The following is a 12,858-nucleotide window of genomic DNA, read 5'->3' as shown; positions in this document are numbered from 1 at the left end:
TGACGTGTCACTTTCATATCGTTTTGAACTAAAAGGATGACAAGTGTCCATCCAAGTCATCATTGACTTATTATATTTGAGACAAATTATTAAAAATTAAATATGACAGTTGGGGGGTTTCGAACCCATGATTTGTTCGATCAAGCAATGCATAATTAGATGTGCTCCCAATGAACTAAATTGTTCATTCGTATATTTTGTCCCATCCACAAATAATTAACTACGACTTAATAAATAAATAGTAGTATATTATTTATATATGTAATTCGTAGCACCCTTCAATTTATAATTTATGCTTATGCATATTACTTTTTTTATAACGTTTGTGTCACGGGACGGCTAGCCGTTATATCCAATTGGGCAGGCAGTCACTAGTGACCGATCCACGAAGTTAGAGAACCACATGGGAGAAAAAACCACACCAATTTAACCGCTACAGAAGGTACAACGCTAAATTGGGGGAAAACCTTGCTTGCTCGGATTGAAACCTTGGTCTCCCAAGGCCCAACCTTCATTGCAAGACGTTTTGTCGGTTTGCCACCATATATCAATATACTTAATAGCTATAAGTACCTAAACTCAACCAAGTTCACATTAAAAAAATTGATTATATTTTTATTTTATTTTTTGAATAACGAGTTAGTAGTTAGAAATCGAAACATCACAGGAAATGCAGAGCATGAATTACGCATGTTTGAGATGAAATCCAAGACTCTCGAAACCCCTCTACCTAAAATTCACCCATACAAATGTTGAGATTTGAACTCACGTTGATCATCTACTAAAGGTTGACAAATTATCATCAGTCAACAACCACATAAGCATCTGTTTTTATTAATTTATAAATAGCAAATTACAAAAATCCGTGTTGATCATCTACTAGAAGTTGTCAAATCATCATCCAGTCAACAACCACATAAGCATCTACTTTTATTAATTATAAATAACAAATTAAAAAACTCGCGTTGAACATGTACTAGAAGTTGACAAATCATTATCCAGTCAACAACCACATAAGCATATGTTTTTATTAAGTATAAATAACAAATTATAAAGTAATAAGTAGGATTATAACCCGCAACCTCTAACTTTTAATGTTAAACACAAACCACTTAATCTAATGATATATTTATTTATTGCAACACATAATAGATATTCAGTGTAAAATTTCACCAAACTTATTAAAATATTATATCTATTTAAATAAATTACACTTAACATATATATATATTAAAGAGATCTATAAATAATAATTTCTTACCAAAAATATTTAATATCAATATATATGATGACATAATCGATTAATAAGAATTCAGATATATCTTAATGACATATTTCAAATTCACAAAAAGTTTCTATATTTTAAATATTTTGTCTAATTTACATTAGAAAAAATAATCATGATTCTGAATTCTTTTTTATCTCATACTTTTTGAGACGTAACATTTTTAATTTATATTCAACTATACATTTCAATATAAATTTATTAGCAAAAAAATAAGTTTTAGATAACTTGGAATATACAAAATAGAAAAGTAAAGGTAGTATTATTACACCCAAGTTTATTATATTAATACTTCGTTAGTTTTATACCCTTTTTCATAAAAATTGTAAATAGCAACTCAGCACAATAATATTAATTATAATTATAATTTTATGAGAAAAGTGGATGTATGACTGTTATGTAGCTAAGCTTAATTATAAAATCTCTCACATACTATTTTAATAAGATTAATTTTATAATGAATAAGTGATTATATCTCATCCTTATAATCGTATATAATACGTGAGCAATTATGAATTTAAAAATACATATTTTATTTAATTATATTAAATGAGTTTATGTTTAATTTTTATAACTAGACTTACAAAACATGTAATTTATAATGTATCCTCTTTTAGCTTTTAAATTGTTAACCACTATGACTTTTAGCTGTTTTGTTACATAATGAGTCACCGCGAAAAAGGTTGCCTTAGTTTAAGTTAAATTTATATTTTTAATATACTCTATGTTTAGTTATTTGATGATAGAAAGAGTATGTAGGAAAGCAAAGTAGTGATCGATCGGTGACTGGGTAGAACACTGCCCCATCGTATAAGTACGTATGGGGTAGGGAGTAAAGTGGTGATATTGGTGTCCGGTTCATCCCCACCCACCCACTTACGTACCTTATATTATCATTTTCTTGATTTTTGTCGTCTTTTCAGTGGGAAGAGACTGGGAAAGAATGGTGAAATATTTCTTTCTTGTGGAGAGGGGATGTAGAGGGGTGAAATAAGTGGGGATGAGTAAAGAAACACTCCGCTTACCATGATATATATATATACTAGCACGGTACCCGCGCAATGCTGCGGTGGTCATGGCAGCGACGGTGCGGTGATGAGAGCGACTATTAGTGGTAAGGGGCATCAAGTGGTGTAAATAAAAAATATAAAAGTAACTGATTTAAAAGGTTAATGAAGATATTTCAAAATATAAAAGACTAATAGTGTAATTTAATCGTTAATGTTATTTTATATAATTTCTCCATTTAACATTTAAATAGAGAGTTGTTTTTTTTATTAGATAGTATAAAAGTATAGATTAAATGTATAGGGGAATTAAGATTAAGAAATAAGGGTATTTTTGGTATAAAAAAGTGTTGAATTTCTTAAAATGGAATATTCAATATGTTTTATAAGGGTTTATAGATATATAATATATATATATATATTTTTTAATAATATTTATTACTTGTCATTTGATGACATTTTATTTGAATTTTTTAAAAAGTTATGTTTGTTTTTTAATGAAAGTATTATTTTTTTATATTAAGTTTTTATTAATTATTCGTTGAAATTTATCTTAACTCGTGCAACGCACGGGCCAAAAACCTAGTATAGATATATAGATACATGTACTTTTAAATTTATATAACTATAATAAGACATTTGTCGAATGTCTTTTTTATACAGTTGGATAATATATAAAAAAAAATAATGATAACTTAATTCGTGTGCTTAAACATCAACCTAATAATAGATGATGACATGTGAAATAATAAAAAAATAAGATTAGGAAAGATACTTAATGGACATGGACATGTATAATAAAGTTTTAGGTAGATTTTTAGACCTATGAATTAGGTTGATTAATCAATTTCATATATATGTGTATATAGAAAAGGGGAAGGGAATATGAGATTGTTAGACACCTAAGTTGGGTGAAAAAACCTCTCACATACCTTTTTTTAAACCATAAATATCATGGGGGGCAAACATTTGTTCAAAATATTAAAATATTGATATGTGGAGGGCTTTTTACACAAATTGGGTGCATAACAGCCTCTTACTTATTTTTCTCATATAGAAATAGCAATATACATAGATTGTAAATGAGGTTTTATTAGAATTTTTTGTAACTTCTATTTTATTCAAGTAAGTTGCTAAATTCTTACATAGTTGCAATAATATTATCATTCTATCTATATATCTATTGCCAATTAGAGATAAATCAACTGATAAATGTCTCGGAGGAGTCTTCTCTGATTTTATTCACATGTCTTGAGTTTGATTTTTCGGAATGAATGACGTTTTTTCTAGAATTCCCTAATTGGGTTCTGCATTGTCTCAGTCTCAAAATCTAAACGCTAGAAAAATTCTGTTTATTAATAATAAAACATTTTTTCATCTAACACATAACTCTTATTTGAACGCTATTTAGCCGAAATAATTGTGATTTTTTATTTAAAATGATTGTGTGTGTTAAAAATTGGTTGACTGGTTGAAATAACTAGTAATTAAAAAGTAATTGCGTCGAAAAAACCAGAATAACCAGAAATAGGAATAGCTAACAATGATGGATACTTGGATAGGGTATATGCGCCACACATTCACGCACTTGTTACCTGTCGTCCGGTATATTTTTTCCGTCAAATTCGCACCCGCTCATGTTTACTCATCTATGGTGAACTAAGTCTCCACGAATTGCAGATTTATTACTTCTTTTTGTTCACTGCCATACCAAGAAAGGTAGCTCATTCATGGACAGATACATAAATACTCAGTAGAAATATAGCCACGTTTGTTAGGAATGATGAGCATATAGTCAGTCATATACTATCCAAGACAAGTAGCCCAACAAGTTTAGCCTAGCCCAACATGGATCTCATGCACAACTTTCTTTTGTAACCTAAGGTATTGTTTTCCATGTTGCCTTTTGACGCTGAATTAAACTTTTGATGAACATGTTTCTTTTTACCACCATCAAGATTTCCTAATGGTAAGGCGTCTTTAGATTCGTACAAGAGATGTTAAGTTCGAACCGTTCTAAGTAAACATTTTAGGAATACAATTTAGAAATCCGTATAATTGGTGACACACGCATAAGAATTTGTTTATAAAAATATTTGTGAGTATAATATTACTAACGACTTATTTCTCTGTTTCTCTACAATTTTGTATTTGTGTAGCACCATTTTATCATCTCTTTCCACTGTTAAACCTACTCACCTACAAAGCTCTGGCAAAAATAGCATGTGACAAGAACAACATGAGGCATTTGGATTACTATAAGTATGACATTTTTTGTAATTGATGTTAACATTCATTATTATTAGACAATCTTGAAGAACAACTCTCAAATTTTGCATAATTTGACTACAACATTGGACACTATATGCTCCTAAATCATGAGTGGTGTTAAATATTTGTTTCAGAACATGAAATTGCTTAGGTTGCTATTCTGCATTGTGTTTGTGGTGCTCTTCAACAGCTCTCGGTTGTCAACTGAAGCAGCCACGGACTGTAACCCCATTAACCTAGTCCCATGTGCCACTGCAATCTTAGCATCCGACGCCCCATCAGAAACTTGCTGTGGAAAGATCAAGGAACAACGACCTTGCCTTTGCAAGTACATCAAGAACCCGAAGTTGCAGAATTTTATCAACGCTCCTAATGCTAGAAAAGTTGGTGATACTTGCGGCAGTCCTTTCCCTATTTGTTAATCAAGAAACTCACACCTGTGGTTTTGTTTGATTGTCATAATAAGGTTATTAAGTAGTTCCAAATCAAGGCACCTACTCTAGTTTTAGTACACGGGATGGTCTAATGTTAGGAAATGCGAGTATTTTAGAGCTTAATGGTTCACTATGTGTGGAGTTGTTTAAAAGATAGAAGAACCAATCCATGTGTTCTTATTCAATAACCTTCAAATTAAGGCAACAATATATATATGGCAACACAATGAAATAAAACTTCAATTGCAGAAGAAATTAAACTACTACTTTTAGTCTAATCCAGCACTGACGTGATCAATGATTATTAAACTGGCAAGAGATATCACGCACCTAAGTCGAATTACAATCAGAAGAGATCATAGGTAGTTTTTCGTCTTGAAGATGTTCTGAGTCAACCGCATCTTGCATGGAATGTACCCAATAATAAACAACAGATGCTATCAGTAATAGGAACACAAATATCGCTCCAGCAGCAAAGACCCCCTTGTGCAGAGTCTCGCATGACAGGTCAGTAGTAGTTCCAAAATTAAGTGTGCGGTATTTGGTTTGCTGGGCATTCTTGATTGATCCCCCCAGTAAGCATACTTCGGCACCCAAAAAGCTAACCCTGTTAGCATCCACAAGGGAAGAACTTACTTATAAATCGACACTTGAGTGTTCACAGTCATACTAATTACATACTCAATATATATATAGTCCAGTTTAAATTAAATAAACAAATTTAACATAGAAAGTCTAGTATCTCATCTCTTTCTGATATAAATCGAACTCCCCAAGTCCTCCATCTAAAGACCTACTTTACATAAGATTTACCTTAACATTTAACCTTAAAAATGAGATTTTTGTTAGAACTACTTTACATTTCTGTTCATATATTGATTATAAAACCAAAACAGGCAGCTGACAGCATATTCAAAGACAACACATATACATGTAAGAACAGCAGTTGTTCATCACATATTTCTTTGTTATTATATTGTAGGTCATGTTTTTAAAAACAACATTACAAAAAGACGCCATAATTACTTCTAAAAAAATTAACTTACCATGAGATGATATAGAAGAAGGTGGCGACCGAGCATCTCAAACTACATCTCTCGACACCCTTATTGAAACACAGACACTTCGTGACGATGTTAACGACCATTTGACTAACCAACACCAGACTAAACGCCACTAGTCCATATAACGTCGATGGACTGGAGGAATATAAACAGTAATTGTAATCAAAGTTACCATCTGTAACAACCTTTGCCTGTTGGGCATTCATCAACAAATAATTAGGACTATGTAGTATCTGAAATGAATACTAGTATATGAAAAGTGTTGGAAGTATATTGAGTACCTTGCTACGATTACGTTCAGCACCTATGGCGAGAACAAAGGCAACGATGTGAAGCAAACTGATTACAATGAGAACAGGGATGGATACCGCCATTTACACAGGCTGCAGAGAGACAGGTCAGGAAAATGGATGTAACCAATTATGCAATTGACCCTAATGCTACTTTTTGGACTTAATTAACTGATTAAGAGCTGTAATTAGTTGGACCAAAAGTCAATGGACTAGTAGGTAAGAGCTTAAGTAAACGCATATACACCTGTAATTAGTTGGAACAAATCAATGGAGAAGTTAAGAACTAAAGTAAACGCATATATAATCTACTTTTGATTTAAAGTAAGCCTCAACATGTGCCAAAAACATTAGTTATAATGTTAGTTTTGGTAAGTGCATATAAAGGAAAAGGGACATTGATTTCGGACTTGCTTATGGGAGTTGGACATATACATGAACAATTTTTTATTTAAATTAAGCTACTTGTGTTTTTTTTTTTTTTTTTTAATTTAAGTTTTCTATCGTCCCCTTTGTAATGAGATTTTATCAAAGTATCATGATTTGGAGGATTTGAAAATTTTCATATTTCATCACAACATTTGACCGAATTCTCGTTAAGAGTGAAGACCGCTCTCTCCATGTGGTATTCATTGCTCAAGATTTCGGATATCTCATGGAAGTGCCTTCTGCAAAAATTCAACTAAAAGCTCCGTGGCTATAAGCCTCTAATGCAACCAAAGAGATGCTCTCTAGATCAGTAGAAGTCACCATTCATTAGAATACAGCTTGATTTCAGGTCATACGTTCCTAGAATATTTTGCTACCCTTTCTAAGCCAACCATGGTCCTTGTATCATGGAATGATTCCATAGATTCTTCAGACTCATTTCCTTCATCTCTATGTACCACTCATTTATATAGTTACTGATGCAAACATTACAATATAACACCAAGATAAGCTTAATCCAATTCCAACTGAATGAATGAAAATGACTTTAACATATGGTGACAAACTTTGTTCATTCGATCTTACTCGGTCATATACATATCTTGTACCAATGGGAAAATATTTCCTTGATGTATGGTAACCACAGGCTCTACAATGAAGAAAATGTAGGAAGCGGCGATAAGCAATTTGATGTTTGCTTCTTTATAAAAACTAACAGACATGGCAGTGGAAATCGGCAAGTATCAAGAGTGCAGCTACACAAAAACATGTATGTGCGACAAGCAACCATAACCACAATCAATACATGTTTGGCATCAATATATATGCCCCATGAGTGGTGCCATACTGCCATTCTACAACAATCAAGGGCACCAAAACATTCTGACTAAACAGCGGGCACTCACTCGTTTGCATCAAATCAAATTATTGCATAACACATAATCCTACCAGGTCAAATTCAAAATACCAAAAAGCACTAAATATGGGGTTATAAACGACAACGGACCTCAAGCAATGCAACTTCTATAACACAGCATGCCAACATAACATTAACCAGAAACTTGCACCTACATTGCAGCAATTGATCCATAGATACACCAAAGGAAGCTAACTAGTCTATAAATATCTAATATCTAAGTAGTAAGGTTACAAAATTCTTACAGGGCAGATCACCAAGAGGAAAAGAAGAAAAAAAAAAAGGGGGGGGGGGGGGGGGGGGGGGGGGGGGGGGGGGGTTATGTCAAACAATTTCTAGAAAACAAAGCATGCAACATGGAATTCACCCTTACTATTCTGCAACAAAGCAGGTTTTCAGCTCACATGTTCTGCTTCGTCTACCCCATCTACGTTTCGCTATTTATGTAGCTTATCATCGTACTTCCCTGCCATTTCCAACATACGCTTTTCCTGTTTTCTTTTCTATTTTTATGCACCAGATAATCTTTTTTATTTTCTTTTACTCCCATACCATACTTTCCTTTTAAAATCTCAAAACTTAACAATCAATGAACCCAACTCAATGACCAAAGTACACATATGGAAATGATTTGGGTTTCGGACAAAAGCCTAAGTTATTACAAGTTAACTTTATGTCATCTACGGGAAAAGAAAAGATAATCCGGATGATTGACCTGAAGCATTGATAGCCAATCATCAGCAGCCTGTAACAAAGAGCTCACCAGCATCTGCTCATTCTGGACCCATAGTGGTGACTTGAACTTGTAAGAAGCAAGGCCAAACACCGGTAAAGAAACAACCGGAGGTCCATCTGTCCCATGAGGGTAGCTTACAACAGGTGGATGTTCACATTGATTGCCTGCAACAAACAATTATGAAACTGTCAACAAACACACACAAGACTCCTCACCTGATGGGCTAAACCAGGGTATATTCAACAATTTACCTGTGAATGGGTGGATTTGTGTTTCATGTCAAAAAGGTAAGGCAAATCAAATACATAAACAAGGCTAAAAAATGGAGGACAAAAAGGGTCAAATGAATGGAAAATCCCCCCAAAGAGCTTTTTACTGTATGCAACCTCTTATATCGTTTATTTAGATTTAGAGTATTGCTCTACATATTGTTCTTGTAATCACAAAAAAAAACAGCTTTGAGAGAAAGAAAGGGTGGAAATGGAGGGAAACTGTTACGGGTCAGCCGTACCCAGCCTGTTTACAAAGGTACCAACAGATGAACTGTTTTAACGTAAATCCAATTTGACCCAATACCGAATCCACTCATCTTTCCACCTTTAGCCAAAATATATCCTCAACTCAAGACATGAGCGTGAATATTAGGCGGCATATAACCACTTTAAAGGGAATAGCAAGCATCAAACAGCTTCCAAATGCATTATTAGAAAGCATATATCTACCACTAACCTGTCATAGGAGTGTGAAGAGAATGAAACGTCAAAAAGCAAGCATCAAGATCTTTCAAAGTTGGTCCCATAGGAATCCTGTATATTGGGTACCTAATAAAAGCAACAGAAAGGCTCATCAAGTCACATTCATGTTTTTATGTTATACTGAGACCACAGATTACAGATCTTAATAATTGTACCAAGCCACTGATAACCAACTAGATGGTAGTAAGTCACAACTTCTTAGAGTTTTTAAGTCAGGGAAGTGGTGTGCAAGATCAAGTATCTGTTAGAGCAAGAAACGAAAATCAATTATTGGAACAATGTTAAAATGAAACAAAATAAGCCCATTTCTAGCAACTACATATAAACTAACCTTATCGGTCAAAGGTTCTCTGCCCCAAGGCTGATTCCTCTCCAAATACTCAAATAACAGGCAACCTTGGTTGCTAGCAGAATCACTCTCGTCACTAGAAAATCCTTCTTGAAGTACATGATGCTGATCATTCAATGACAACTGCTCCATTTGCCAAGATATTCTGCCATTTGGGTGGTGATTGCCCTGTCTTTCCCTGGGAGAATGCAAAGATCCCCTTTCATGTTCATTGTCACTGCTTACTTCACTACTAGAATCCCTAAAAGAGTCACCATCACTATCCTCAATATGTCGCCTGAAGAGTTACAACAGAACAACATTTATTATCATGAGACATGTATGTTCAAGAACCTGAAAACTACATGGAAGCAGAAAGCTCAACTTAAGAAAGAAAGTTAATTTAGCTAAGAAATGAAGACAACTGTTCCAGAAGATAGATTTACATGCACCGCAAATGCAGCATGCATCAAAATTTTTCTGAAGATCTAGGATCAAAATGATATACTTCGTATATGATAATGTATTACGTAAGTACGTCAGAATTAAAACTGCTTTTGCAACATTAAGAAAACCTTGATACTGCAAGAAAAAACTTTCAACAAAAACCTACATAACAATATAGTAACTGGAAAGTGGAAACTCCCCATCGTAAAACTCTTAGCTACTAGACATACAACTAATGGTAAACAATGTAGTGCTCTCAACTCTCAAGTCTTGGCAACTAGTGTGATGTTTTACCGATCAAGTAAAACTAGCAATCATAACTCAAGCAATCGATAAGTTATTACTAACAAGGTTATACAGATCCACCAAAAAGACATGCTGAAAATTAAAAAGGCCTGTGGATGAACAAATATAATTTGAATGCAGCAATGTATAAATCCGCATGAAATATAGACACAGTTAAATAAAATCATTTGGTTGGTTCTCAAAGAAAAAAAATTATGAACTCATAAAGACTATTAATTACAACAAAGTGATCCACAGTAACATGTAAAACACTTGGCAAGGGAAGAAAAAGGTACATCAAAAGATATGAACTGTTGTAATACCTGGATGACATTGAAGACTTTGAAGGGTCTCCATATATTTGAATTCCTGACAAATAAGGTACATAATACTGGATCACACTATCAGTCTCATTTAATATCAAAGGAACTCCAGCACCATAAGCACTCCACTCCTTGAAAGATTCCCATAAATCACCAAGCATGTAATACGGCTGATGTTCCATATCGCTTGTCCTCCACCCTCTAATAGTTCTCTGCAGTCCACAAAGATTAACCAAAAGCACTAATTAAACCAGATACACAACTAAATACCCTGTTTTTAAATGAATACTGGGACCTGATGTACTAGCATTAGCCATTTAAGTGACATTTTAATGTACACAACTAATCATGTTAGTCTTACACTCTTACTAATATAAAATCCTTACCACTTGCAGCAGACAGAAAATAGTTCAGTTTATCAAAAAAAAATGGGGACGAGGATTTAGACAGGAGAAAAGGCGCACTCAGACCGGAGTCCTGATCTGACAGTCGACCACAACTTCAATTAGCCACGCCTATCCCACTTCCCCTCAGCTCATACAGCACCCATTGGGAGAAACTCAAGTTGGAAGGCCAGAAATGTAAAGACCAAAGATAATTGGGGGTTAAGCACTGCCTATCATCCCCGAAAGGATTCAAACATTAGGAAAATGTGGGTTCCTTTCGTTGAACTCCACTTATCAAGTATCTTCTATCTATACAAATAAGAATATAAAAAACATTAACCCCCTCCCCATTGTGAGATACAACACTACCAATCAGCACGTGACACATCACCCTTCCTCACCTTAGCACCACCACATACCAGCTAAACACTTCCCCACTACCGGCCCGATACCCTCGTGGCCCAGAAAAGATTGCAATCTACCCAAAGTTCACTAGTTTTCAGATACGCATATCACAAAAGCAGCACCAATCACCACTTGAAAAAAGAAAAAAACAATAATCTTATTATTAAATTAAAAATCAAAAAGAAAAGTAAAGCATACCACCAAATTTATACCTTTTTTTTAATAGAAAAAGAAGGCAATTAGTTGACCAATCTGATAGTCAATCATGTTACCTAAAAGTTACTTTACTCCATAACAATACACATAAATACAACATATAGATACAGAAACAACATGTAGATATAGATATATGTAAGATGAGGAGGAGACCTTAGAATGAAGTTGAGATGAAACAGAAGGAGTAACAGATTCCAAAAAGCGTCGTAAATTAGATGCCGGGGACACCATCGCAGGCTTCTCCGGCTGTAGGATTTGAATATCTGAATCATTCATCATCCTACCAGACGACGTCGTATCGTCAGATTGAGCTCCCTTTGTTAAATTAGTAGTATTATTTTGGTGATGACGATTTAATGTAGCTTTAGCCGGATGATGATGATGATGATGACTATAAAACCTATCATCTTCTCCCACGCGCCTCCGCCCAAACTGTAATCCAGCTCCTAACATCTCTTCCTCTGCTGCTGCTTTTTTTAAGTTAATTTACACCTTATTTTTAACTTATTAATGCTATAAGCAGCTAACTATTATGATCAGAAAATGTAAATGATTTTTCGACAAATTGGGTAATTAGAAAGTCACTTACTTGATGATAAATTAAATTAAATTAGATTGGATTTTTTTTTTTTTTGTATATATATATAGATAGATAGATAGATAGATAGATAGATAGATAGATAGCTAAGAAAAAGATGAGGAATCGGCCGATTGTGAATTTTTTTTTGCTAGAATGAAAGGAGAAGAAGAAAAAGTCTTTGACTAGTGTCTCTTGTAGTGAGTTGGATGGATGGATGGATGGATGGATGAATGAAAGGCAGGGTGGGTGGGTGTTTGTTTGTTTGGACGTTTGATGAGAGGATGTAAAACAAGTGTGTAGGTGGTGGTGGTGTATATGTGATGCGATGGAAAGGGTCCAAATGGATTATGGGTCCGCCCCTACACACAATATGTGTATCCAAATAAATACGACTATATTACACCTTATATACTTTCAAATTTTGTTGTAATATTAACGATGATTATAATTTTTTTTTTTTTAAAGGTGTGTATCATTTGCTCGCAAGAGAAGATTTAGCTTACGTTATCTTAATTGTGTCCGTGCTAGAGAGCTACCTCACCCTCAATACCTAGTAGGAAGAGAAACTCCCAACTAAACCGTCCGAAGGCACAACATTTAATTGGGATAAAACTCTGCCCTCTCTGCAAGACTCAAGTCTGCTTCACTAAAGGACTTTATTGTAAAATTTCTTAAAATGTCCTTCCTATGTTTCGAACTCG

General features: G+C 34.0%; 2 protein-coding genes across 2 annotated transcripts; both read right to left on the bottom strand.

Moving 5' to 3' along the window:
* Positions 1-4,539: 4,539 nt before the first annotated feature.
* On the bottom strand, positions 4,540-6,827 carry LOC122611310. The gene is made up of 4 exons (XM_043784320.1): positions 6,343-6,827; positions 6,044-6,252; positions 5,328-5,604; positions 4,540-5,000 (listed from the first exon to the last, which is right to left on the bottom strand). Exons 1-3 carry the CDS (start codon positions 6,433-6,435, stop codon positions 5,328-5,330), a joined length of 579 nt encoding a protein of 192 aa, XP_043640255.1. The 5' UTR covers positions 6,436-6,827; the 3' UTR covers positions 4,540-5,000.
* A 1,426-nt stretch (positions 6,828-8,253) lies between these two features.
* Positions 8,254-12,378, bottom strand: LOC122611309. The gene is made up of 6 exons (XM_043784319.1): positions 11,731-12,378; positions 10,571-10,782; positions 9,519-9,813; positions 9,343-9,428; positions 9,162-9,253; positions 8,254-8,596 (listed from the first exon to the last, which is right to left on the bottom strand). The coding sequence occupies exons 1-6, from the start codon at positions 12,028-12,030 to the stop codon at positions 8,373-8,375; spliced, it is 1,209 nt and encodes a 402-aa protein (XP_043640254.1). The 5' UTR covers positions 12,031-12,378; the 3' UTR covers positions 8,254-8,372.
* Positions 12,379-12,858: the final 480 nt, after the last annotated feature.

This window comes from Erigeron canadensis, chromosome 8 (genome assembly GCF_010389155.1).
Source record: "Erigeron canadensis isolate Cc75 chromosome 8, C_canadensis_v1, whole genome shotgun sequence".
In the NCBI taxonomy this organism is placed as follows: Eukaryota; Viridiplantae; Streptophyta; class Magnoliopsida; order Asterales; family Asteraceae; genus Erigeron; species Erigeron canadensis.
Note: the sequence above shows the minus strand (reverse complement) of the source record. Positions and strands in the feature narration are given on the sequence as shown.